General features: G+C 39.2%; 1 protein-coding gene across 1 annotated transcript in view; it reads left to right on the top strand.

Annotated features, from left to right (window-relative positions):
• Positions 1-24,648, top strand: part of TMTC1 (transmembrane O-mannosyltransferase targeting cadherins 1) — a 268,764-nt gene that overhangs the window by 13,311 nt on the left and 230,805 nt on the right. The window contains exons 2-5 of the mRNA XM_019668969.1: positions 6,927-7,104; positions 17,897-17,970; positions 20,500-20,676; positions 24,357-24,563. Coding sequence (XP_019524514.1) covers positions 6,927-7,104; positions 17,897-17,970; positions 20,500-20,676; positions 24,357-24,563 — 636 coding nt within the window. The remainder of the gene's footprint in view (positions 1-6,926; positions 7,105-17,896; positions 17,971-20,499; positions 20,677-24,356; positions 24,564-24,648) is intronic.

A 24,648-nucleotide genomic window follows, 5' to 3' on the forward strand; every position in this document is an offset into this window, starting at 1 on the left:
AGCTAGCACACCAGGTGATTCATAATCCTGGGTACCACTGGGACTCAATGGGAATCTATGTTTAATAAGATTGACATGCCAAAATTTCCCTATATACTGTAGGGAAAAGAATCCAAAAGCCCATTGAGATAGGAATGTTGGGATACATTTATCACATGCTGCCTGCACACACCTCCCATCCACCCCTCTACTGCATTCCCTGAGAGGGTTTGATGCTTTTCCCTTCACTGAGAAATACATTGGTGAGGGAGCACCTGCAACTTTGAGAAGCTCTGTGGTGGCTCTTTTCTGTAGGCCAAGTGTGAGGTGGGAGATGTTGCCATTGAGGTGGGCTTTCTGATTTCATTGCGGGTATGGGATCCTAGAGTACCAGAGGCCAAGTCACATAGCTTGGCTGTCAAACATAAGGTGAGTGTATTTACCATGAAGGCAGCAGGGATGCAGTGGTGATCAGAATGTCCCGACCTGCAGGGATCATTGGTGGTGGCCAATTAATCACGTCCTTAGGAATGAAGTAGATGGTCAGCCTTCTTAAATGTTGCTTGATCTATATATCAGGAAAACTTCAGGTTCAGGGCCAAAAAACAGAGTTGAGTCACCACAACAGAGAGTCATGACCTCTTATGCATTTTCCAGACCTTTGCCAGTTCCGTGAGGTAGAGCTGTCTCACTGAGATGGGTGGCACTCTCGAGGAAGGACCCTAGTGCAGTCCCTAGTAGAAGTCTCTTCCAGAGAAAACAGCTTGTTTTTGTTTTTCGAACCCAGAGCTGTTTTTCAAAGAAGAATCTTAAATGAGAGGAATAGGCTTTATCAAGAGCTGTGGCCTGTGAGTGTGAGGAGACATAGGGGCAGCCAACGGCTTTCTTCTCCCTTCCCCACCCCTCCTCCTGAGACTTCCTGGTGCCAAACTGTGTGACCCTGTGACCTTACCTGGGGACTGGTGCCCTACCACTGCTGTGAGCTGTTATGGTCCCACCTTTCTGGGTCGTTTTACAAGGAGGCAGAGAAGTTCAAATGGAGAAGGGGCTTTTTGTGTTCATATTTGCCAAATTCTGGAAGGCTTTCAACAAGTCAGACATGAATATTAAGATTTTTATTTCAGAAAAAAATTGTTATATTCCTTATTGCTTCACCTAGATTTAAATGAGAATTGAAGGCTAAATCAAATAAAATGAGAGATTCTTAGAGTTGAAAGGTGATCTTTTCCAACCTCTAAATTATTGTAAGTTTCATTTCATTCAATGAACTTTCATTTGGAATTGACTGGGTGCTAAGGGAGATGGATACAATGATGAAAATAAATTAATTTCTAAATTAATTTTATTCAAATTATGAAAAATTCTTACAATATTTGAAGAATATAGTAAAAGAGTTGAAGAAAATGATTAAATGCTATCACAGAGGAACGTTGAGGGTGATGTGGGATCTGAGAGACTGGTTTTTTTTTGTTTGTTTTTTGTTTTTTGATGGTATTAATGTGGGCTGTTATCATCATACTTCTGCATGGACATTTCTGCTTATCTAAACACCTATTTAAATATTACTTCTTTCTTTGAGCTGAAATCTACCTCCTAGTAGTTGGCAGGCACGGTGGCAAATTGTGAGTACTTGTGCCATCCAAATGGGCACCCAAATATTTCCATGCAGCCATGCAGGCCCAGAGTTGCCAGGTCTTCTAATATTTCAAGAGAAGCTGGAAATTTTTATATGAAATCACTGTTTTAAAAATGTTGACAAATTAAAAAGGAAAAAGAAAGTATAGAGGTGAAACAAAACAATTTGCAGGCTAAACTTAGCCCTTGTCATTGTGTTTAACATGGTTATTGGATCTTAGTTTCTACCTTGGGAGCTACTTAGAATTAGTGCATTGCTTCAGTATTTCATTCTTTCATTCATTCATTCAATCATCCATCCATTTATTCAGTACATCTATGCATTCATTCAATACATTCATACATTTATTCAATACATTCATCCATTCATCCATTTATCGTGTAACAGCTATGAACCACACATAGTGCTAGACACTGGGGATATAGCCATAAATATGGCAAAGATTCTTTCCCCTAGAGCTCTTGATATCATTTCCATCTGTCATCTTTCTCTAGGTGAGCATCCCTATTTCCTCAAACCTGTATTCCTGAGACATTACTCTGGTCTCCAACCCCCTTAGTATCCTGGGGTTCTCCTGTGAAGGTGCTTCAGCATTTAAGTAGCACCATAAGGGTACCACTCACCTGCCGTCTTCCACCCCCAGGTAGAATAACTCCTCCCTATCTCTGCACCTGTAGGTTCTCCCATTTCTAGAATTATTTCACCAACTACTAATTATCTGTTTAGTGCCTCTGTTTCTCCTACTACATTGTTAACTCTTCAGTAGCAGATGCCATGTCCTCCCTTTGTATCTCTGGGCCCTACATCATATCTGATACATAGTAGGTGCTTGGTAAATATTTGTTGGAATGAATTGAACTGAAAAATACTTTGACTTACGCAGTTCCCTGTTTGTCTGTTGGTGGTTTGGTCTGTTTTGATAGCCAGGACACAATTACTCTTTGAGTTTGGGAAAAAACTTAACAGCCCTTTTACAAGTTTTAATGTGTGCAGTTTTAATCTGATTGCAAGTACTTTGTTCTCTTTTATGTGTCCAAATATGTGTCTTTACTCTTACGCATATTCTACAATATGTTAGTACTACCTAATAATTTCAGGCATTTTAACTCTTTGTGACTCTCAATTAGTCTCCTGGTATGTAACTCTCCTTTCCAGATGCAAACTTGGTTAACATACACTACAGATTCATTTAAGTCTTTGATAAAAATATTGGACAGACAAAAGATAATATCAGAATCTTGTGACACACACTGGAGGTCTCTATCCAAGGAGACATTGATTTATTATTCACTGCTCTTTGTGTTGACTACAAATCTATCTTATCCTATCTTGCATGCAAGGAGATTTTGAGATATTTTGATAAATGCCTTTGTTAAAATAAAGATAAGACTGCTGAGTGATGTGTTGGTTAAGAGCTGGCTTGGGACGCCAGCTTGAGCAGCAGGGCCCCAGTTTGGATCCCACATGGGGGCCAATGACACTGCCCTCTACAGCTAAGATGGTGAACAACAGCTCAACCTGGAGCTGGGTTGCTAGCAATGACGTAGGCTGCAGCCCCTGCTGCAGTGGGCTGCCATAAGCTACCGTGTGTGGCTGGCAGCCAGTGTGAGCGGCTGGCAGCCCATGTGAACTGCAAAGAGCCGCCGTGAGCAGCTGTCCAGAGGCTGGCGACCAATCTGCCTCACCCTACCAACATGGGCCAGTGAAGCAACGTCCTCCACAACTAGACTGAAGAACAAAATGACAGCAACTTGTCTGTTCCCCTTCCCCGATTCCCCAATAAAATCTTAAAAAAATAAATAAATAAATAAAGATATGATGTGTCTATCACATCCCCTATCCTGTTAAAATGTGAGGTCAATCAGTTAAACCTCTTTTTTGTGAACCCATATTGGCTCCCAGAATCAGAGATTTTTTTCCAGTGCTTACAAATAAGGTAAGTTCTAAAATTTTGTTAACATTTATCTCAAACTCACTTATCTATATTTTGGAGAGTTCACTCTCCATCTTTTTAGACATTTGGGGAACTCTGAACAAGATGCTGGGTGATTTCTCAAAGCTTAGGTTCACCAATGTTAGGTACCGTGTGAAGGGCTTGCATACTGTTACCTTATCACTGCAGTGGTTCTCCATTCAGCACTTTATTTTTATATTTTGGGATCTAATGAAATTCACTTAAAACATTAGACACTCTGTCCTAACGCATTTCTAGGAATAATAATCTATATGGATGACATCTGCCAGTTTTTTAGATATGATACATATGGAGTATAAAGGTGACTCATGCCTACCATTTTATATCATTTTTAAAAGGGGAAAGGAATGTATGTTAAATACCTCTTAAAAGTGTGGTGATATAGGAATAACATCATCTTTGATGATGCTTTTCACTTTTTAAATTGTTGAATAACAAGTGCTTTAGACAAATAAAGTCTTTTATTCTCTTTTTAAAAATAGTGCTGTTATTTGTAATCCAAAGTTATGATCTAAAGTATCATACCTGTGGGAATTGTCAAATACATCAGGATTTGGCTTTTTAGATATATTGCCTTGTCTTTATTGCTATTTTTATAATTAACACAGTGAAATGCATCCTTGTACATGGAAAAGAAAACTTTTGTTTGTTCCTCTACTCACACTCACAATATTTCTGACACCAAATGTGTGGGTTTATTCCAATCAACTGACCAATTCTCTGACCCCGGCTGCATGTCCTACATTTCAATTTTATTTGGATGCTCTACGTGGCATTAGCGTCAGATCCCCCAGGTTCACCACTCAGTCCCATAAAACTGCCCCCACTTCAGATGCCAATCATAATTAGTGGGTCCCTAGGCTACCTACATTTTGGCCAACTTAACTACAAATTGGGGGTTCCCATGACCCCTCCTCAGGTTCAGCGATTCACTGTAATGGCTCGCAGAACTCAGGGAATCATGTACTTACGCTTTTGTTCGTTATATAATAAGGGGTATGGTAAAAGAGACAGATGAGCAGCCAGATGAAGAGATACACAGGGCAAGGTCTGGAGGGGCCCGAGCACAGGAACTTCTGTCCCCATGAAGCAGGGGTACACCATCCTCCTGTCACATGGGTGTGTTGGCTAACCTGGAAACTCTCCGGACCCTGTAGTTCAGGGATTTTTATGGAGGCTTCATCATGTAGCCATGATGGCTTATTAACAATCTCCAACCATGCATCCCACCCTGGAGGATGGCGGGTGGGGCTGAAATTTCCAAGCTTCTAATCATGGCTTGGTCTTTCTGGTGACCAGTCCCCATCTTGAAGCCATCCAGGAACCCACCAAGAAGACACTTCTATCACCGAGGAAATTTCCAGGAATTTAGGAACTCTGTGTCAGGAACCAGGGCCAAAAACAAACTATTAGAACAACAGATGCTCCTAGCACCTTTATTACTTAGGAAATTATAAAGGTTTTTAGAATCTCTTGACCAGGAGTCAGGATGAAGAACAAAACATTTCTGATTATATCACAATATCACATATATTTGAACATTTTATATGTGAATATATTCATATTTGAACATTTTTCTGGTTATTTCCTTACGGAAAATTTCTAGAAGTGGAGTTTTTGTCAGTAGGTATGCATTTTGCAAATCCTTTGATACATAGTGACAACCTTCAGACCTTCCAATTTGGTCACCCACCAACCAGATGTGCAGTTATCTGTTTTCTCTCATCGTCACGGGTCTGAATGAATTTTAAATGAATGGTTAGTTGGTCTGGAAAGCTCAGCCTGATGAAGTGGGAAACTAAAACCAACCTCAGGGTGATGGGCTCTTAGGAAACTGCACCCAAATTCTCCAAGGATGGGCACTTGGCCTTGCCCTTCTCACAGCTCCACCCCCATTCTGATTTCCAGCAGCTCTCTTACCATATGTGGGTCTTCTTATACTGGAGTGGGATGCTGTTCTCTCTTCCTCAGTTGGATCTTCCAGTCGCCTAGTTTACTGCCGAGTCCTCTTTCCCTTTGGGTGCGTTATTTCACACCAGGTTCCTGTCTTAAGGGTGCTGAGGTGTGCACAGACTTGTGAGTCCGCCAGCACAGCTGGCGTCAGAACCCTGTAGTTGGATCCCACACAGCAGTTCATTTTTCTAAGCTTAGTTAGAACCATGATTATTTCAGTGGGAATGAAAATGGAGTCGATTAGCAGCTATGACATTTAGATTCAGGTGTCCAAATAAAACTTGAGATGTTTAAAATTCTGTAAATTAAAGCTGTGCATGAATCAAGTCAAGTATTTAGAGTATGCATATGTCGTTGCTAAAGTTGACTTTTACATTCTCATTTGTTTTGGCAAAGAGCACGTGTTTCTATAGGAAGCAGGTCAAGGGCATGAACATAAAGATGTGGGGTAGCTGTTCTGGAGAAATTGGCTGGAGTATAGATAATGTAGGTAGTACCATCTAGGGTGTATATGCTCCCTGCCAAGAACCATACCCTATAGAACTGTAGTTTTTAATAACCACAGAGCCTCTATTAGGGACATTATGTCCTGTTATTAAATTTAAGGCAACCTTCAGAAGTCTCTCTGTTCTGCATTCCTATCTCAGGAAAGTATTTTTTTACACGTTGAACAATAAATTTCCCTCCTCTTTGTGGTTTCTTTGTCATCGTCTTAGAATTCTGATTCTGAGATCTGTGGGAATTTATGTTAGAAAACATTTAATACAAATTGTGAAATGCTATGCTTATGCTCCTCCTTTAAATTTAAGCTGCTGGTGGTAATAGCACACAGGTGCCCTGACACTCCCTTGTGGGGTGTTAATTAATCATATTTGGGGTGCCTAATCTGGAAATTTGTTTCCTGGTGGCACCATGGGTGAGAGAACATGTTCATGCCTGGTTTGTCCCAACTGTGACCACAGTCACAGTCTCATGGCCTCTTTCTCATCTCCAGTGGCTGTGACTGACCCACAGCACTGTGGACTTGCCGGTGGATACTCTGCGGCTTGGGAAGAGGTGGCAGTGGAGCAAGAGTATTGTGGGGTGTTTGCATTAGCCTTGGAGAGAGGAAAACGAGTTCAGCACCTATCGGCCGCCTTCTCAGTGAGACCACAAAGCTTCTGAAACAGTATTGTATTGCATTTGCAATGACTTCTGCAGCTAGGAAAATTCTGAGGTAGGATCAAAGTGAGACGCAAATAGGTAGCGTGATCTTATGTGGGACATCATTTAAAAATAATTACTTGACTAGTTTGCTTTTTACAAATGATGAATTTCCTCTGCTTTGCTTGTGCTTGTGCTCTGTGTGCTGCTAATTATTTTTCTTTTTGTCTTTTTGTATAGGCTAAACATATTTTTGACTGGCATGAACCCCTTCTACTTTCATGCAGTAAATGTAATTTTGCACTGCCTAGTGACTCTCGTGCTGATGTACACCTGTGACAAAACTGTCTTCAAGAACCGTGGACTTGCTTTCGTTACGGCGTTGCTTTTCGCTGTGCATCCTGTTCACACCGAGGCGGTGAGTGTCACTGGAACTCAATGAAATAATGAACCAAAAGAAAAAGCTAAACTGATCTTTTCTTTTTCCCTTTCAAAACCATGTTAATTCAAAGCTCTACTAACGTGTTTATCTTCTATATAAATCATTGTGCTTGACAACTTTTCTTTTTTGTATGTTCAAATGGCCTGTATTACACCGCCAGGATTTAACTGCTTTTCTAAATAGACACTGTTATTATTACAGGTAGTAATAAATGATCACAGTTCTTTATTTGCAGAAAATTTAAATCCTAATGTGTTTTAAACAGCAAGGGGTATTTTGAGATACTTACCATGCTAGATCATTGTTCCTGCTCTCCATTTATTTGTTACCTTTTCTCACTCTGCTTTATATTTATAATATTTATGATATAGAACTGTAAGTGCAAGGAGGAAGACTCTAAAAAGTTAGACTGACATTCTTCAAGTTAGAAAGACAGACTTAAGAGACTAACATAGTTTTCCAAATTATCTAATATTAAGGGTAGCTATTTTGTGGATGATAAGAAATTTACTTCGAAAGTATAGCTACTTTAGCTATCTGACCCTCTTTAAAATATTGACTTAAGCATAACCCGAGATGGCATTATCAAGTTACCTTGTTTCACATCTCAGAACCCACAGTTGGTTTATTTTATGTACTGCTAGAGTAGATGAAGACTTTCAAGGGGGTCCCTGGGCACCACAGCTTTAAAAGGATTGTTTCCAGAGCCTCAGCTTGCACCTGGACACTTTCCTCAAGTTGATCTGCCTGAGAACACACCTAGAGTAGAGGTGTCAAGTTGGTTCCCCTCCTCCCTCTTACCCTTCAATTGCCCTTCTCTCATTAAAAGGGAAAGAGGGAAGGGGGACGGGGGAGAGAAAAGAAGGAATGAAGGAAAGAAGGGTCTCATATACATCAGAAACTTACTATGCCTCAGGAGTACAAATCTCCCAGGAACCTTATAAAACAACTATTTGATATATTGATGTCAGCAAAGCCTCCTTCAATGAAAGCTTCATAAACCCAAAGTAGGGTTTCATATCTTTCTGTCTTATACATATTTCTGTGAAGAATAGAGCATGGCATTGGGAGTAGGGTATGGTGGCCTGTGCTGAAGTTCCTAATTCAGAAGTGAGATGATTGTCATGGAGATGCATAATAATATGTCCATTTGAACCACCACAAGAAGTCTGATTTGGTCAGTTGGTTTGATAATGAGGACTGGTTTTGCCAGTAAGGCTATAATATGGACATTTTCCACAAATAAACTTCTAAATCTGTAAGCCTAGGTTTTGACAAAAATGAATTTAGAGTGAGTGATCAAGAAAAAAATCACTTTATTTAAAAATATTACATTATTAAAGGTAATTTTCCCAGCTCTTCCTGAGTATCTCAGGCTGAACAAGTTGCCTATAAATGGAAGACGATGAGGCATAAGTAACAGTCCTTTGGAAAGTTTTGGTAAAGCCTTTTTGCTGTACTTCTGAGAAACTGAAAGTGAATGACTCTGATGACAGGTAACTCCAGTGATAGTTATGTTTAAATTATTTGCTTTCAACCATATTAAAGCAGGGCCTGATTGAGTTGTCAGTTGGTAGATCATTAAATGATATGTAAGATGATAAATTACTATGATTTTGCATATAACTTTGGTGTTCAAAGAATTAAGTCACAACTATAACATGGCTAGTTCTGTTCTCATTTCTGTGAGCAGTCTATGAAGATGAAAGCTAGGAATAGAATTGATGTTGCATGCTTTCTTATTTAACAAGTGATAATATACAGCTATATAGATCACTGAATTTATTGAAAAGAAAGCTGCTACATCTTTTACTTAGAGATGTGTTTTTATATTTGATAATCATAATTTTTTCCCTAATTTATTCCTGATACATTGAACAATTGTATATCAATACTAATTAGTATAATAATACAAAATTAACAATTTAACACTTAGAAGCTTTGGTCACAGGAAATTTTTAGAATAAATGTAATTATGTATGTATTTTAGTACACAGAGAGATGATAAAATATATATATATTTATATATTTACATTTATATATATATTTTTTTTTAATTGGGGAATTGGGGGAGTGAAACAACGCTGGAGAATTGGGGAGGGGGACCAGCCAAGTTATTGTTCTTTAGTCTTCTTTGTGGAGGATGCCAGTCGCTATCTGGCTGCCTGTAGGCAGCTCATGGCCTCTAAGCTCAAGGTGCTTTGTTACAATCTTAGTTGCGGGTGGGCATAGCCACCATCCCATGCAGGAATCGAACCAGCAGCCTTGTTGTTAAGAGCACACGCTCTATCCACTGAGCCATCCGGGTGACAGCTCAACTCAAGGTGCCGAGTTCAGTCTTAGTCGCTGGCAGGCGTAGTCCACAATCGAACAGGCAGTCTTGTTGTTAGTAGCACGTGCTCTCACCAGCTGAGCCATCCTGCCACCTGTTGGCATCTCACAGGTAGCTCAGCTTGGGCACAGCAGTCACTGGCCCACATGGGAATCAAACCGGCGGCCCTGTTGCTCAGAGCTCATGCTCTTATGCTAACTCTTAACCAGCTGAGCCAGTCGGCTGGCCCGATGATAAAATATTTTTGAGTATAACTACCAGGGGTGCCAAAAAAATGTATACAAGAGGACACTTTGGTCAACATTACTCAAGCAGTAGTTCGCCCTAATCAGAAGTGTCTGGACACTGATGGTAACCACTTTGAGCACCTCTTGTAATTGCAGAAGTCAAACGTGACTTGTATTTATCTTTTGTTATCGGCATATATTGAGCATTACAATTTTAATAGTTTTTTCCTTTCTTAAAATGTGTACGAAATTTTTTGGCACCCTTGGTATATAACACATTAAGAAAAAATACTGAGGGAGAAATGAAGTGGAAATATGAGTTGAAGGGGAAGGGTGTAAATGTCTACCATATAAAGACAAGACTGTTCATGTTATTTAAATGGAAAATGATAAGCTTCAAATTGTTATGGTACATTTCAGATTCCATTTGGTACATTTAAAACAATAACATTATAGTCTTATTTTAAAATATCATTATTTACAATTCATGGGAAATTAGATTCTTTCAAGTATTTAAAATTATGATGAAAAATTTTAGATATTAATTTTAAGAGATGAGAGAGATACATAAGTGTACTATTTCTAGCCATGTGGAATATATATGATGCTGGATGAAAGGCAATTTATTTTTTTTTTAAAGATTTTTATTGGGGAATTGGGGGATGGGAACAGCGCTGGGGAATTGAGGGAAGGGGAGCAGACAAGTTGCTGTTGTTTTGTTCTTCAGTCTAGTTGTGGAGGACGTTGCTTCACTGGCCCAAGTTGGCACCATCATTGCGCTCTTCCTGGGCGAGGCAGATCAGTCTCCGGCTTCAGGACGGCCCATCATAGGGGCTGCTGGCTGCTCACACTGGCTGGCAGCGACTCATGGCAGCCCAGCTCCAGGTTGAGCTGTTGTTCAGCATCTTAGCTGTGGAGGGCAGTGTCACTGGCCCTCATATATGGGATCCGAACCGGGGCCCTCTGGCATCCCAAGCCAGCTCTTAACCAATGCGCCACTAGGCCGGTCCCAAAGGCAATTTTTAAATATAAGTCCATGGACAATATTAAGTCCCTGACAAATAATTTTTAAAGTATAGTTGAAAATTCCATGCTTAGAATGTCTTTGGGAAATTTTTGTAGGAAAGAACAAATACATAGGGCAAAAACAGTCTTAATTCTATGCTTGCAGAGTAGGAGAACATGAAACCCAGGTAATCTTTGGCAATGTGATCATGAGCTGATAAAGTTAAGTTGAATTCTAAATAAAAAGGGAAAGTGCTGTTAGCAAAATGACCTTTAAGAAAGGGTTTCAACAAGCTTTTGTACTAATTGAAAAAAAAATCCATGGTAACAGGATTATAGGGGCAAAGGAGTCTAAGGGTCAGGCACTTATTTAGGGAAAAGTGTTCAAGAAACTATTTGCATTTACAAGGAGATGAGAGAGGTGAAAGACGGAGGCAAACAATAATCTATACTAGGAGGTAAAATCAAGAGACTATTATTTAATCATAGATATTGAAATGTCTAAGGAGGAGGACAGAAAAATTGAAAACAGAGATGTGCTTTATAGAAGACATAGTGACAAATTATTTAAAAAAACAAAAATGTACCATAGTGGGTAGGAAGGGGAGTTAGTGAAGGAGGTATCTCCCTTTTATTAAACAAAAATAAAAGTGGGACCATAAATTATCTCAAGAATGGAAGATTTAAATTTTAGGGGGGGAGGGGTTTAGTTTTAGTTGCTTTATTAATTATGTAATTGACAAATAGTCAATGAGTACTTGCTCGGTGTGGGCATCTTGCTGGGTATGCAGGGGACATGTGGGTGGATAGCAGGGCCCCAACCCACAATTTGTTCACAATCTCTTAGAAAAATCAGAGCATATACACGTTAAATACATAGAAGACAAAGCAGTATGTTTTAATAAAACAAGGCTCCCAGTGGAGGTAAAATTATTTCCAATTTAAGTAGACAGGAACAAATTCATTTATTGACTCAATTTTTCCAACAAATATTTGAGAGACTGTAATGTAGTCCTGAGTGTGGGGATACAGCAATGAATGAGACCCAGACCTTTCTTATTTAAGGAGCTGTAATTCTTGGGTTTCCTGACAGTGTATTTCTTGGGAAATTTATGCTTTTCTAAATATGAATCATGAGAAAGATCAGTAGAGAAACTGGGAAAATGGGGAACATTATTGTAATTTTCCTGTGAGAATTAAAGTTTCATCATACAGACATTATTGATTTGAAGGAATGCACTTAAGTAAAAAGCAAAAGCAGGAAATGCTGACACATGGAGTTGAAGGTTAAGGTCGACTTTTTCAGAACTGGGACAAGAAGGGCACATAGGAGAGAATGGTTATGATCTGATCAGTCAGTCCAGCCTTCAGCTGTTGTCATGTGTCAAGTGTGTATTCCTGGCTCTGACACTAATGAAATTCATTCTTGCAGATAAAATGATTAATACCATTACACACACACACACACACACACACACACACACGTATATATACATATATATATATATATTATACTTTATATAAATCCTATGAGTGATATTCCAAGAATTAATAAGTTTGGGAGCAAACTAAGTCCTTAATTGGCAATTTCCACAGGTGATTCTTTTAAGCTTGCTCAGAGATCTGAATGTTACATTATTTAAATTCTACCAATTCACTGCTGTTTTCCCACTGTTTGAATATTTAAAGGATACAGTTCTCAGGTTACGGCCACCCCCTTGGAAATGGAAACCTGCAGCATGAGGCAGAAGTACATGCTGTCTATCTGTATGTATTTCTGAGCAACTCTTTTGTGCTTCCCGGTATCCTACAGTCCAGCTGATATTGTCACAGAATCAACCCCAGTGTAACATTCTATCTTTGCTGCCCATTGCCCACTCACACCCCCTTTTCATTTACTCCCTGCTCCTACCTCTTTATGCCTTCCCTTCCAGACACCCCATATGTTTTCAGACCTCTCTTTCCTCTGCCTGCAGTGCTTCTGTGTTCCCTCTCTGGTCCCCAGGGTTCACAGTTCCCTGTCTTGAGCTTCCTGAAGTCCTCCTTGCTGTCCTTTAACTTTCAGTGTATTAAGGCCAGCCTTTCCATGAAGCCTTCCCAGATCCTACAGTCAAAATGAATCCCTTTAGTCTTCACCTGGCAACGATTTCTCCTCTTTATGCTGCATGCAGGGTCCCTGTATCATACTGATAATGCTCTTTTGACTCCTTACCAGGTGTTAAACTCCTTCAGGCAGGTTGTATTCCTCCAGCTGGCACAGTACCTAGCAAACAGGAGGCACTTGGAAAATGTCTGTTGACTGGAATAAAAGATGCAATTACTAAACATGATGCTATTGACTAATTGAATCACAGTGAATGGTTGGTCTAGACATGTAGTAGTTGCTGACAAGCACCTTGTTTTCGGACACTTAACCCCCTTGCCCCAGAAACCCCAGCTCAACAGGGATATACAGTATGTTCACTGAAGACCTGGTGGCTTGAAATTGGCAGCAGAATCTATCAGTGTTAGCACTAACATTTTAACAGCCCTCTGAACTTCTGCTCCAAGGGACACTTCATTCTTTACATAGGGGCACAACCAGCTGGCACAGTCTGTGCTGCTGCGGTTTCCCAGCAGCACTAACCGGCTGCAATTCGAGAAGCAGAGCTTCAGGCGTCTTTAATGCATTAGTTATGCTTGCCTAGCTTGTGATTGCCTCGTTCTAGCTTGCTTCACCCCAAATCAGCTAGCAAGCTTCGCTGTTGTCCAAGCTGGCCACATCAGGTGTGCCATGATGGGCGTCCCTCTGGGCCCAGAGGCCTGGCCTTGTCCCAAGACGTTGCGGCTGGCTGGCTGGTCTCTGTGTTTAACCCTCAGGAGGCCTTGCAGTTGATGCTGAGCTCAGTGCTCATAGAGATAGTGTTGTAGACTGAGCAGATTTGGGCTTCACAGGCGAACCATGTTACCATTGTTTCCAGATGGCAAAGCTGAGCTGGGCTTTGACACTGAAGTAAGATCCACATTGTCACTGCTCACCTCCCTTGAATCATGCAGTCTTCCTGATCTGGCACTCAAGCTCTTCATAGACTAACTGATCAATGAACTGTATGTGGCCCAAGGAGCCACATGAGATAATACCTTTCGACTCTGTACTGCCAGTGAAATTATTTGGGCACGTCCATGTTCCCCTTGGTGTAGATTGAACTAGAATTTTTCTCAGTAAGTGACTTGCTATCTATATGCAGGTATATAATTTAATTACCTTGTATTTCTATTTTAACTAATAGATATATTAGGTTAGCTAATAAAGTTAAATCATCATATCTATCTATCTATCTATCTATCTATCTATCTATCTATTCCTTAAAGTAAAAAGATGATTTCCATAAGCCACACACAACAACCTGTCTCAGTGCAAAGAGTCTGACCCCCTTTCTCTGCAGGGAAAAGGAAGAAAAAAGGGCACCAACACTGAGCAGGCACTTTATATGTATCGTTTCAGTAATTACAACAGTAACATGAGGTAGGGGGTGTTATACTCATTTTAAAGATAAAATAATGAATCTCAGAAATTAAAGATAACAATTGAGTCCCACTCGCATGGCAAGGGGAGTCTGTCTTCAAGCCTGGGGTGATCTAGCCCACGTGTGTGTCATTGTCTCAATTTTTTAAAAAGATTTTTATTAAAATTTAGCTAACATACACTATTATACTAGTTTTAGGTATACATCACAGTTATTCAATAGTACCCACCTAGCGCTATATAGAGCTGTTGCACATTATTGATTATATTCCCTGTGCTAAAGAGGTGATCACCATAACAAGTCCAGCAATATCACAGTATTGTTGATCTTTCCCTTCCTTTTAAAAAATTTTCAATTAGAGTTAATAGTCAATATTATTTTATATTCATTTCAGGTGTACAGTGTAGTGGTTAGACATTTATATAATTTAGGAAGTGATCCTCCTGACTAGTACCACCTGGCACTATACATAGTTATTACCATATTATTAATTATATTCCCTACACCTTACATCCCCATGACTATTTTGTAACTACAGATTTGTATTTCTTAATGCCTTCACCATCGTCTTTCCTTTATGACTGCAAAGTGTGCTCATTTTATGAGGATCTTTATAGGTGTTATTTCCCAGAAAACTTTTCCGCTGTTAATCACTGATTGATTCTCTAATACACTGCAGACTTCAGGTCCTGTTTGATTTGGGTGATGCTGTATTCTGTGCCGGAAATGTTAGCCTTGTTCATATTCCTTGTGAACTCCTCCTCCCCTTTAAGAGCCAGCTCATAGGTGACCTTCTCTTTGAAGCGTTCTTTGAGCCATACCCCATTTTATTCCTGTATGATTTTATTTCTTGGATTCAAAAAATTAAGAGAAATGCACACACATTTTATGTAGCAAAATAATACAGAGTTTTATAAGTAGCTCTCTGTTCCACACGCCACTTCCCTTTGGGCCCCTTTCTGAAGAACACACTTAAAAATATATCAAACTTAAAAAATATAATGATCATATTCCCTTTATCCCAATTCACCAACGTTTACAATTTTGCCACACTTGTTTTATCATTGTTCCTCTCTTTCTCTCTAAATATATAAAAATATTATTCCTTTTTTGAAGCACTTGAGAGCATCTTGCATGATTCATGCCCCTACACCTTAATGATTTATTTTTATATTCTAAAACTAAGGTCATTAGTCATCGTTTTTCTTTAGTATCCGTTAAGTTTGGAACGGTTACCAGTATTCATGTCTTTCTATAATATAATATATAGCTTTAAATACAATTTAAATTTTAATATTAGAATTTATGTAAAATGTTATTAATATGATATTTATTATAATATTGCAATTGACGTTATACAATATATGCTATATTATATAATTATAACATAAATATATAATACATATTGCATATTATATAATTTATAACATGAGTAATTTGCATGTATAGTATATTAATTTTATAATATATGAACAAAAATAACGTAAATATATTTTATATAAATACATAACAGAAATGTGTAAATATAAAATATACATAAAATATAAATATATAATATATGCATACATAGTATATCATGTAAGAATAATATATTATACCTGTAATATATATTATACGCAATATTATGATAGATTGTAAGTTGTGATATAATTAGTAAATCATGATATAATATAAATTAGAAGATATTAAAACATAATATAATTTTAATGTTATAAAATCATATAGAACTATTATATCTTATACTTTATTATTTATAAAATGTCTTTTATTTCTATATTTTAATGTAATGTTCTGACCCTGGGTTTGTCCTGTGTTTTCACATGATTGTATTTAGGTTATGTGTCTCTGGCTGGAATACCCCACCAGTGGTGTTATGTCTTTCTCAGGGTATCACATGCAGAGGCATGCCACATCCATTTGCCTTTTATTGATGAGGCTAAGTTTGATTCCCCCCAGTCAAGGTGTCATGTAGTGTAACGCATTTTCTCCATGGCATAATTATTCTTTTTATTTTTCCAGCTAATAAGTAATTGGTGAAGAAATGTTTTGAAGTCCTACAAATATCCTGTACCTCATCAAACTTTCAAACCCTAGTTTTAGCATCCATTGATATTTTGTGATGTTTCTTGCTCAATCCAGTCTTTTGTGGAAATAAATGACTTTTTCCCAACAGCATTACCCCCTCTACATTCATTAATGACTTTCAAATGTAAGGAAGAGCTCTCCATTCTTTCCCATTCACTTGCTTACTGTATGTATGTATGTACTTACATATGTATCCATCCATCCATCCATCCATCCATCCATCCATCCATTCATTCATTCATCTATCTATCCATCCATTTATTATCAGTATGCACTCATGGATGTCTGTTTTTTATAATGACATAATTCATTAATGTCCTTATTTATTTTGATGTTCAAATTGTCTCATATTTGGTCAGTGGGAGCACCTTGTCACTGGCTGCTGTGTCTTTTTGACATGTACTTGTCATTTTTTGAGAACTTTCTTACCGTCTAACTTGAGAAGATGATCAAAGCTCCTCTTGTATCTCCTCAGTCTCAGCTCTGGAGTCCATGTTTTCTTTAGAAGAGGAATGGCTTGCAGTTAGTTCCAGGATGGTTCTGTGCCACTGGGGCATCTTGCTTTTAGGCCCTTTCAGAGACAGAGCTGAGAAACACACACATGTGCACATACATTCACATCCGAGGTGTGATAAAAATACTGTGAATGTTTAAATTAAAAAAAAATTATTACAGTAAAAGACACATTGCCATTAATCCCCCTCAAAATATTCCCCTTTGCTTCGAACACATTTTGCCCATCATTCTTAACACTTTCTGAAGGAGTTTTGGAAGTCCTCTTTCGTGAGTGTCTTTACTTCATCCTCCATCATGACAACACTGTGTCATACATCATTTCTGATATGGCAATGACTGTCAAATAAAAACATTACGGTGTGTCCTCATCCACCTTATTCACTGGATCTGGCACCGTGTGACTTCTGGCTCCTCCCAAATGTCAAAATGACCATGAAAGGAAAACATTGTAAATCAATTCAGGACGTTGAGGCAGCCATGACAGCGCAACTAAAGACACTCACGAAAGAGGACTTCCAGAACTGATTCAGAAAGTGGCAAGAATGATGGGATAAGTGTATTTGAAGCGAGGAGAAGTATTTTGTGGGGAATTAATGGCAATGTGTCTTTTACTGTAATAAATTTTTTTAAAATTAAACATTCACCATATTTTGTGATTGCAACTTGTATAGCAATCATGAGTCCATACTCATTTCCAGTCTTGTCAGAACTATTGAGTCCCCAAGTTATTTTTGCCTAGTACTCTATAAATATCTTCTGCCCACTAGCACGTTGGTGCCCAAAGACTAGCACAGTGGCACTCACTTATTGCTCAAAAAATGTTTTTGAATCAACCAGTAAATGAATAAACTTGGATGCTGTGAATTAACCTTCTAGAAGAAAGGTTGAAATGAAATTAAGCATGAAAATGTTGTCCCTTCCTTCCATTTCTCCAGCTTATTGTTAAATATATATGATAACCAGAGGTGGTTAGTCATATATCAGATGTTTCTATTTTGTTATACCTTACATTTATCTACAGTCAAATACATTTCTGTAATGGTTTTTTGAAAGTAATTCTCTGAGGTTTTTCTTTTTAATTTTTTCAAACTTTGTAGGTGGCCGGAATTGTTGGCAGAGCTGACGTATTAGCGTGCCTGCTCTTTCTGTTGGCCTTTCTCTCCTACAATAGGTATGTATAACTAAGAATTCCTGTCTGTGTAATTGCAGTCATGCAGTCCCCCGGGAATTTCTCTGTGTGTGTGTGTGTGTGTGTGTGTGTGTGTGTGTGTGTGTGCGCGCGCGCGCATGCGCGTGCACACGTGTACGTACTCAGAGCATCTGCCTGAGAGAGGAGGGGAGGCTTCTTGGCAGTGAAATGTTCATTGTGCTTCCTGGGGATCTGGGACAGGAAATCCTATCCTTACCAAATGCTAGGCTGTTCTCTCTTCTGCATTCTGAACCATGTCATAGCCTTTTACAGGAACTGCCCTCCCAGTACCAGGAAGACAAGCTCTTGCTTCTTGATTCCTCTTACTTTTAGTTTCTCACTGAGAATGGAATTTGGAATCTTAGTTCTGAGCCAAAATATATTGGGTATAGTCCTTGTATTTCCCTATGGTTTGTTTAATTTTCCTTTTCATTTTGGTCATTTTTTTTCTTTTTATCGTCATTAAAGTAGCTCAGAGCTTAAACCAATAAGGCTGAAATGAAAGCAGTGTTTCTAAATGGTGGTTTTCCAATTTGCACATCCTTTCATCAAAATACAGAAGCTCCTTGGTTTGGGAGACTGAGAAGCAATGGAACAGTTTCCCATTATATTGGCCCTCTCTTCCCACTGTGATCAGGTTCGCACCTGAGCTGTGATATATCCACCTGGGAAAGGGGCAGGTTGAAAAGAGAATGTAGATGGGGGCAGATGACTCAGAACATGGCCCAGAAAAAGGGGGCCAGTGAATCATGTTGCCCTCCTTTGTGATTAAGGATTTGTGAACCTTGATCTTTCAATCAGTTCATTGACCTGTAATCTTACAAAGCCCAGTGATTCTGAGGAACACTGTTCTAAATGAGTGGTCATCAATATGGAATAAATCTGTCCCCTCCCCTCCGTTGCCCCAGGAGACATTTCACAATTTCTTGAGACATTTTTGCTGATGACAACTGGATAGGTCAAGGATCCTACAATATGTAGGGCAGCCCTTACGACATAGGATCATCTTCCCCAAAATGCCAATAGTACCTAAATTGAGAAACCCTGTAATAAACCAATTTAGACCTTGGATCAAGAATAAAATTAATTAAGTCTTAAGAAGTTTTGGTTTGAAGAGCAGAGCCTCTTCTTGGTGTAGTACCAGTCTTCCAGTCCTGGCTTTGCGACCTCCCACTGCATTGCTAGTCATGTAAAATGGTGTTGTGAAGTCATCTTAAAAATATATACCCAGATTCAATAGGTGTTTTCCATTTACTTTGGTGTTAGAACAAGATCAGTAATCGCATTTAGTTTAAGCTTGTTCTCTCTGGCTTTTTCTGTGTGGTTGACACATTGGGGAACATGGTTAGACCCACAGTGTATCCATGTCTATTTGATAAGGAACCATAGGATTACAGGCTCCTGTTGTGCATGCCGTTCTGATGCCATTCTGACTTCTAGCAATTTAAGCTATAGACCAGCTTTGGAGAAGAATGCATATGTACTTCAGATTTGGCATATAATTGTGTATGATTGTTCTGAAATATAACAGTAAGGGTAAGATGTAACGAGTACAGAGCTGTTGGCCTTTGCTTCGAAGGAGCAGGAGGCCATGGGTGTGTTACCTGCTGAAGGAACAGAGATGTTTCTTGGTGAGGAGCTGATTCCGTGTTGTAAGGTAAAGACAGGATAGTGCTGGAGGGGTCTTGGAAAGTCCTTCTGGAAATTATACTGAGGGGGAAAAATAACTACCTAATACGTCCTCATGGAAAAGAAATTTAAAAATCCAGATTAGCTAGAAGAAAAGAAAAAGGCTAAAACGTCTGTATTTTCATCACAGTGGGAAATGATGATTATGTTTTGGTGTGTCTAGACATCTGTCTCCACTGATTTATTTGTTTTGTATGAAACGTGCCATACACCTTCACTAAAACAATAATAATGATGATAAACACTGGACCTGTAATAAGTCACTTAATGAATCCTCCCTCTAGCACTGTGCTCATATTTCACAGATAAAGGAACTGAGGTACAAATAGGCAATGTAACCTGCCCCATATTACCCTGCTAGTTAACTGCAGAGCTGTGATTTGAACCCAGGAGACCAGGCTCCAGAGTTCATGCATGTGGCTTAATCTGTGTTACTTAAAATATATTCACTTAAACATCTTCCCATGTCACTCAATGGAGCATTTTAAATGGCTTTTAGTGTTTGTTTGTTATATGCCATCATTTATATTGGGTTGTCGGAAAAGTCATGACACATTTTTGCAACGAAAAACATAGAAAAAAATACGTCACGACTTTTCCGACAACCAATATATACCTTAATTTAAGTATCAGATTCAGTATTAGACATTTACTTCTTTCCACCTTTGTGGTTTTAAATAATTCTATTCTTGCAGAAATCTTTGTTCCGCTACTCACTTAGAATACAATGAAATGGACGTGAGATCTTATTGTTAAAGTGTGGTATTTCTTAGCAACCTACCTTACTGCTTAGATTAAAAGACTCTGGACCTTGTTTTTCAGGAGTGTGGATCAGTGTTGTGTTGGGGACTGTTTCCCTCCCACGGCTTCTCCCTTCTTCCTGCTGCTCAGTTTGTTTCTGGGGACATGCGCGATGCTAGTGAAAGAGACGGGCGTCACCGTGTTTGGAGTCTGCTTGGTTTATGACCTCTTTTCCCTATCTCACAAGCAGGAGAAATCGTAAGTCATTTGAATGTTTTGATATCAAGCAGTTTATATGCAGAGAATTATTTAAATCAGTAGTTTTCAGACTTTCATTAAAAAAAGGATAACATTTTGTTAAATGTAACTTCACCTCAGACCATGATATCATAAACAAGGCTTATTTCATTAAGGTAAATCTATTATATATGTTCAAACTCTTCACCTTTCTGTAAAAATCAGTGGGGACTAAACGTTTTTGTGAGCCCCAAATTTGGAATTGAAAAGTACTCATGCTCTTTGCAAGTTTATATTCGCAATATTTTCTCGTTGCAAACTACTGAGAAATCTTAATTCACACAGAGAAGTGGTTGCGAATGGTAACGGTTTGTTAGAAGCTTGCCTTGCTTGAATCTCTGCATTCAAATAAGGGTTATCCATCAAAGAGCACTACTAAACTGGAGTCTGTTACTTGCTCTGGAGATGATACTGTTACCTAAGAGTTTGGGGAGTCTCATTTTGGAATTCCAAAACGGGCCAGCCTCCTATACAGGGATACTCACACATCATATTCAAATTAAAGAATGAGCTTATTTAGTAACCCATTTTCGTTGAGAAAATTTAAGGCTCATTCATTTTATCCTGTGGACTGTAGGTGATCAGAATGATCATCTATATTAAAAGTTTAACCGCATACTATAATTTTCCTCTTCTATCAAATTCATAATTACTAGCAATTTGACATGCAGACCCCATTATTCAGTAATTATAAGGCCCTTTCTTTTGAACTTTTAAAAATGTGGTTGATTTATTTTCCTGCTTTGCCCGAGGAAGAATTTTATCTTTAAAAAATCCCTGCCTTTTTATTCTGTTCCCTACCTCTTTATACTTCTTGACATAAAGATAAGAGCAAGGTTATTGAGTGGCAGCAAGCTAAGATTAATCATTAAATTCTGATCACCTTCCTGCCTGGGTGTGCTTGGAGATCATTTAAATAGAGTTTAGTGCTCTGTTGGCTCCCTGTAAATCTCAGAGGCATGTGAAAGGAAGAAACCCAGTTATCATTTTGACCCAAGCTCATGCCAAGAAAGTCGTGAGGCAGAGGACCTCCCCTTGGCTGATATGAGAGTGTCTTTCCTCTACATCCTCTCAACCGATGGGAGCAATTGTGTTGCTTACCTTTATTTTAAAGACCAGCCTATCGACCCACTTTCTTCCTTTTCTTCTTGCATCCTCTTTTGAGGCCTGCTAGCTTCTTTCTGTTTTGCCTCATTGTCAGCAGAAGGATGGGACAACTGACTGCAGATCCTCCCCTTTTGTCCAGTCCCGGCCATTTTCATCTCATCATTGAAGTCGTGTGTCCTCTGGTCTTGGGACTCTCCAGCCCACCATTGCCTATACGCCTTTCTTCTTCTTCTGGTTACTGTTGAATCAGGCTTTTTTCAAGAAGGATAACTGCCGTTTTTATTTCTTTAACAATCTTTCTGGACCTTCATCATACTACACTGCAAAACGTTCTGTGGAAGGAAAGAAAGGAATAATACTGCATCAGTAACTTAGACGTTGCACAGCTCATAATCTGTAATTTTTTTTTTTTTTAGTAACTTTTAGCTCTCAGCATCAGCAGCTCTACATAAGACATTCATTCTCTCCTTCTTCCTTTCGTCTGCCCATTCAACACTTACTTATTCTGTACCTGGCCAAGAAGAGAGATAAGCTCCCTTCCCTCCAAGAGCGTGTACAGTACTTGGGGAGACAGACATTGCATAAGTCATTACATGAGTCACTGATGAAGCTCTGAATGTGGTAAGAAGCAGCCCAGGGCATGTAACAGGGAGACGTGGCTCAGGATGGTTTATACCTCTTGAGGTCTGGCCATGTACTAGGCATTGTGTATGCCAGGCAATTTACAGGTATGAAGTCGCTTAATGCTCACAACTATTACCCTCATTTAGCAGAGGAGAAAACAGAGGCACAGAAAGTAACCTCCCCAGAGTCAACTAACCTGTGGATCCAGGATTAGGAGCCAAGTCTCTGTGACTCCAGAGTCGCAGGGTAACCTCTTAGCACCCCTGCCTCCATGAAAGGAACACAGGACAGGGGTCTAGAGCCCACCCAGAGTGTCCGCTGCTCAGGGCTTTCCTTGGCTCAATTTGTACCATGAAACCAGCTCAGAAGTTCTGAGTGTATTAGAGGTCATGACCCCCCTGGGAATCTCACAGCATGGTGTCCCCTTTTCCTAGAATAATGTGCACACACAGCTTTGCACGTACTCTTAGGGATCTACCCTCTGCTTTATCTGCTTTATCTGCTAGTTTAGAATAAGCACCTTGGCACTAGGTTGTTCTTGAGGTCTTTCCTTGTGTGATTCAGGCAGCAGGAAAGAACAGAAACAAATGTTGGAGGCACTTTCCTACATGAAGAGCAGTTTATTCCTAAGTTTTCAGATTGGGCCACACGAATGGAGTGGGATTTCTTTTGACATCACCTCTAGGAAGAAACATTTTTAGTGCAAAATGAACACCTAAAGGTTAAATTTCTTATTTCTTTTCTTTTGTTTTTTAAAATTAGGAATTAATTTCCAACATGCAGAGAATAACATTCCCTGACCCCAGTCCCTGACCACTCTCTCTAGAAGTAACCACAATCCTGAATTTGGCAATTTTATTTTTTATGACTTTTTTTATGCTGTTATTTCATATGTATATACCCGTGAATACCAAAGAGTATTATTTAACATATTTTCAAACTTTATATGAATGATATTACTTTTCTTTTCATTTAACATTCAGCTTTTGAGATACCTCATTGTCGACACAAGTAGCTATAGTTCATTCATTTTAACTGTTGTATAGAATCTAATCATCATAATTTATTCATTTTTCTGGATTTGGAATTTAGGTTATTTTCTCAATTCGTGCTGTTATAAACTATGCTAATGAACTTTCTTGTGGAAATACATGAGGGTCTCTCCGGGACATGATCATAGAAGTGGGATTACTGGGACCACAGATCGGTGCATGTTCACTGTGCCACATGCTGAGACATGGCTCCTGAAATGATTGTAGCGGTGTCTCAGGGTCCCTTGCCTCTGTGTTCTCATCATCACATGGTAGCATCAGACTTTTGAAGTTTTGCCCATCCAGGGGGCGAATCCAGATATAATTCGCCCATCCAGAATTTTATCTCAGAGTATTCATAAAAGAAACATGTAATCAGAGTACATTGGGTGGCTCAGCTACGAGCGGTATTTTACAAGATCATAATTATGTAAATTTTGAATACCACTTCAATCAAATATTATGAGACATATATATGGAAGAGGAGGGGTGAAGAAGAAGGTGTGTGTGTGTGTGTGTGTGTGTGTGTGTGTGTGTGTGTGTGTGTGTGTGTGTTGGTGACCATGTAAGCGGGACTGAGTCCTATTGGGTTGTTGGAAAAGTCATGATGCATTTTTGCAACGAGAAACCTAGAAAAAATACGTTATGACTTTTCTGACAACCCAATAGTTTACTATGTTAGGAAGTCAATATAAGTTCTACAATTGAAAAAAAAAGTAATATTATAATTATGTTATTTTTAAAATACTGTGGTTCATACCGGAAACAAAAGAGCTAAAAGGCTTGAAAATGGTTGTTTCCAGGAGCAGGACCTTGGGGGTGGCCAGGGGACTGCTATTCCTTGTTGCAAACCTTGTCATTCTGTTTGTCTTTGTGTAGGAGCAATGGGGTCATCCATCAGCACAGCCCACAGCAGCCTGGGAGCCCCCAGCCCTCCTCACTGCCAGCGCACCCTCTCCGGGAGAACGGGAAGCAGCAGCGGTTTTCCCACAAAGGATCTTGGAGTGGCTGCCACTCGTCATTGCCACCAGAACCCAAGAGCAGTGGATTTCCGGTGTCTCCTGGAGCTGTGTGGTCCATGATGAGGTACTGGGCGGGGCTTCTTGGCCTTGAGTGTTGTCACCATCCAGCACCACCTATGTGGAAGGACCGGAACTGAAGCACTGAGTCC

Source organism: Hipposideros armiger, unplaced genomic scaffold (genome assembly GCF_001890085.2).
Source record: "Hipposideros armiger isolate ML-2016 unplaced genomic scaffold, ASM189008v1 scaffold_546, whole genome shotgun sequence".
NCBI classification, from domain to species: Eukaryota; Metazoa; Chordata; class Mammalia; order Chiroptera; family Hipposideridae; genus Hipposideros; species Hipposideros armiger.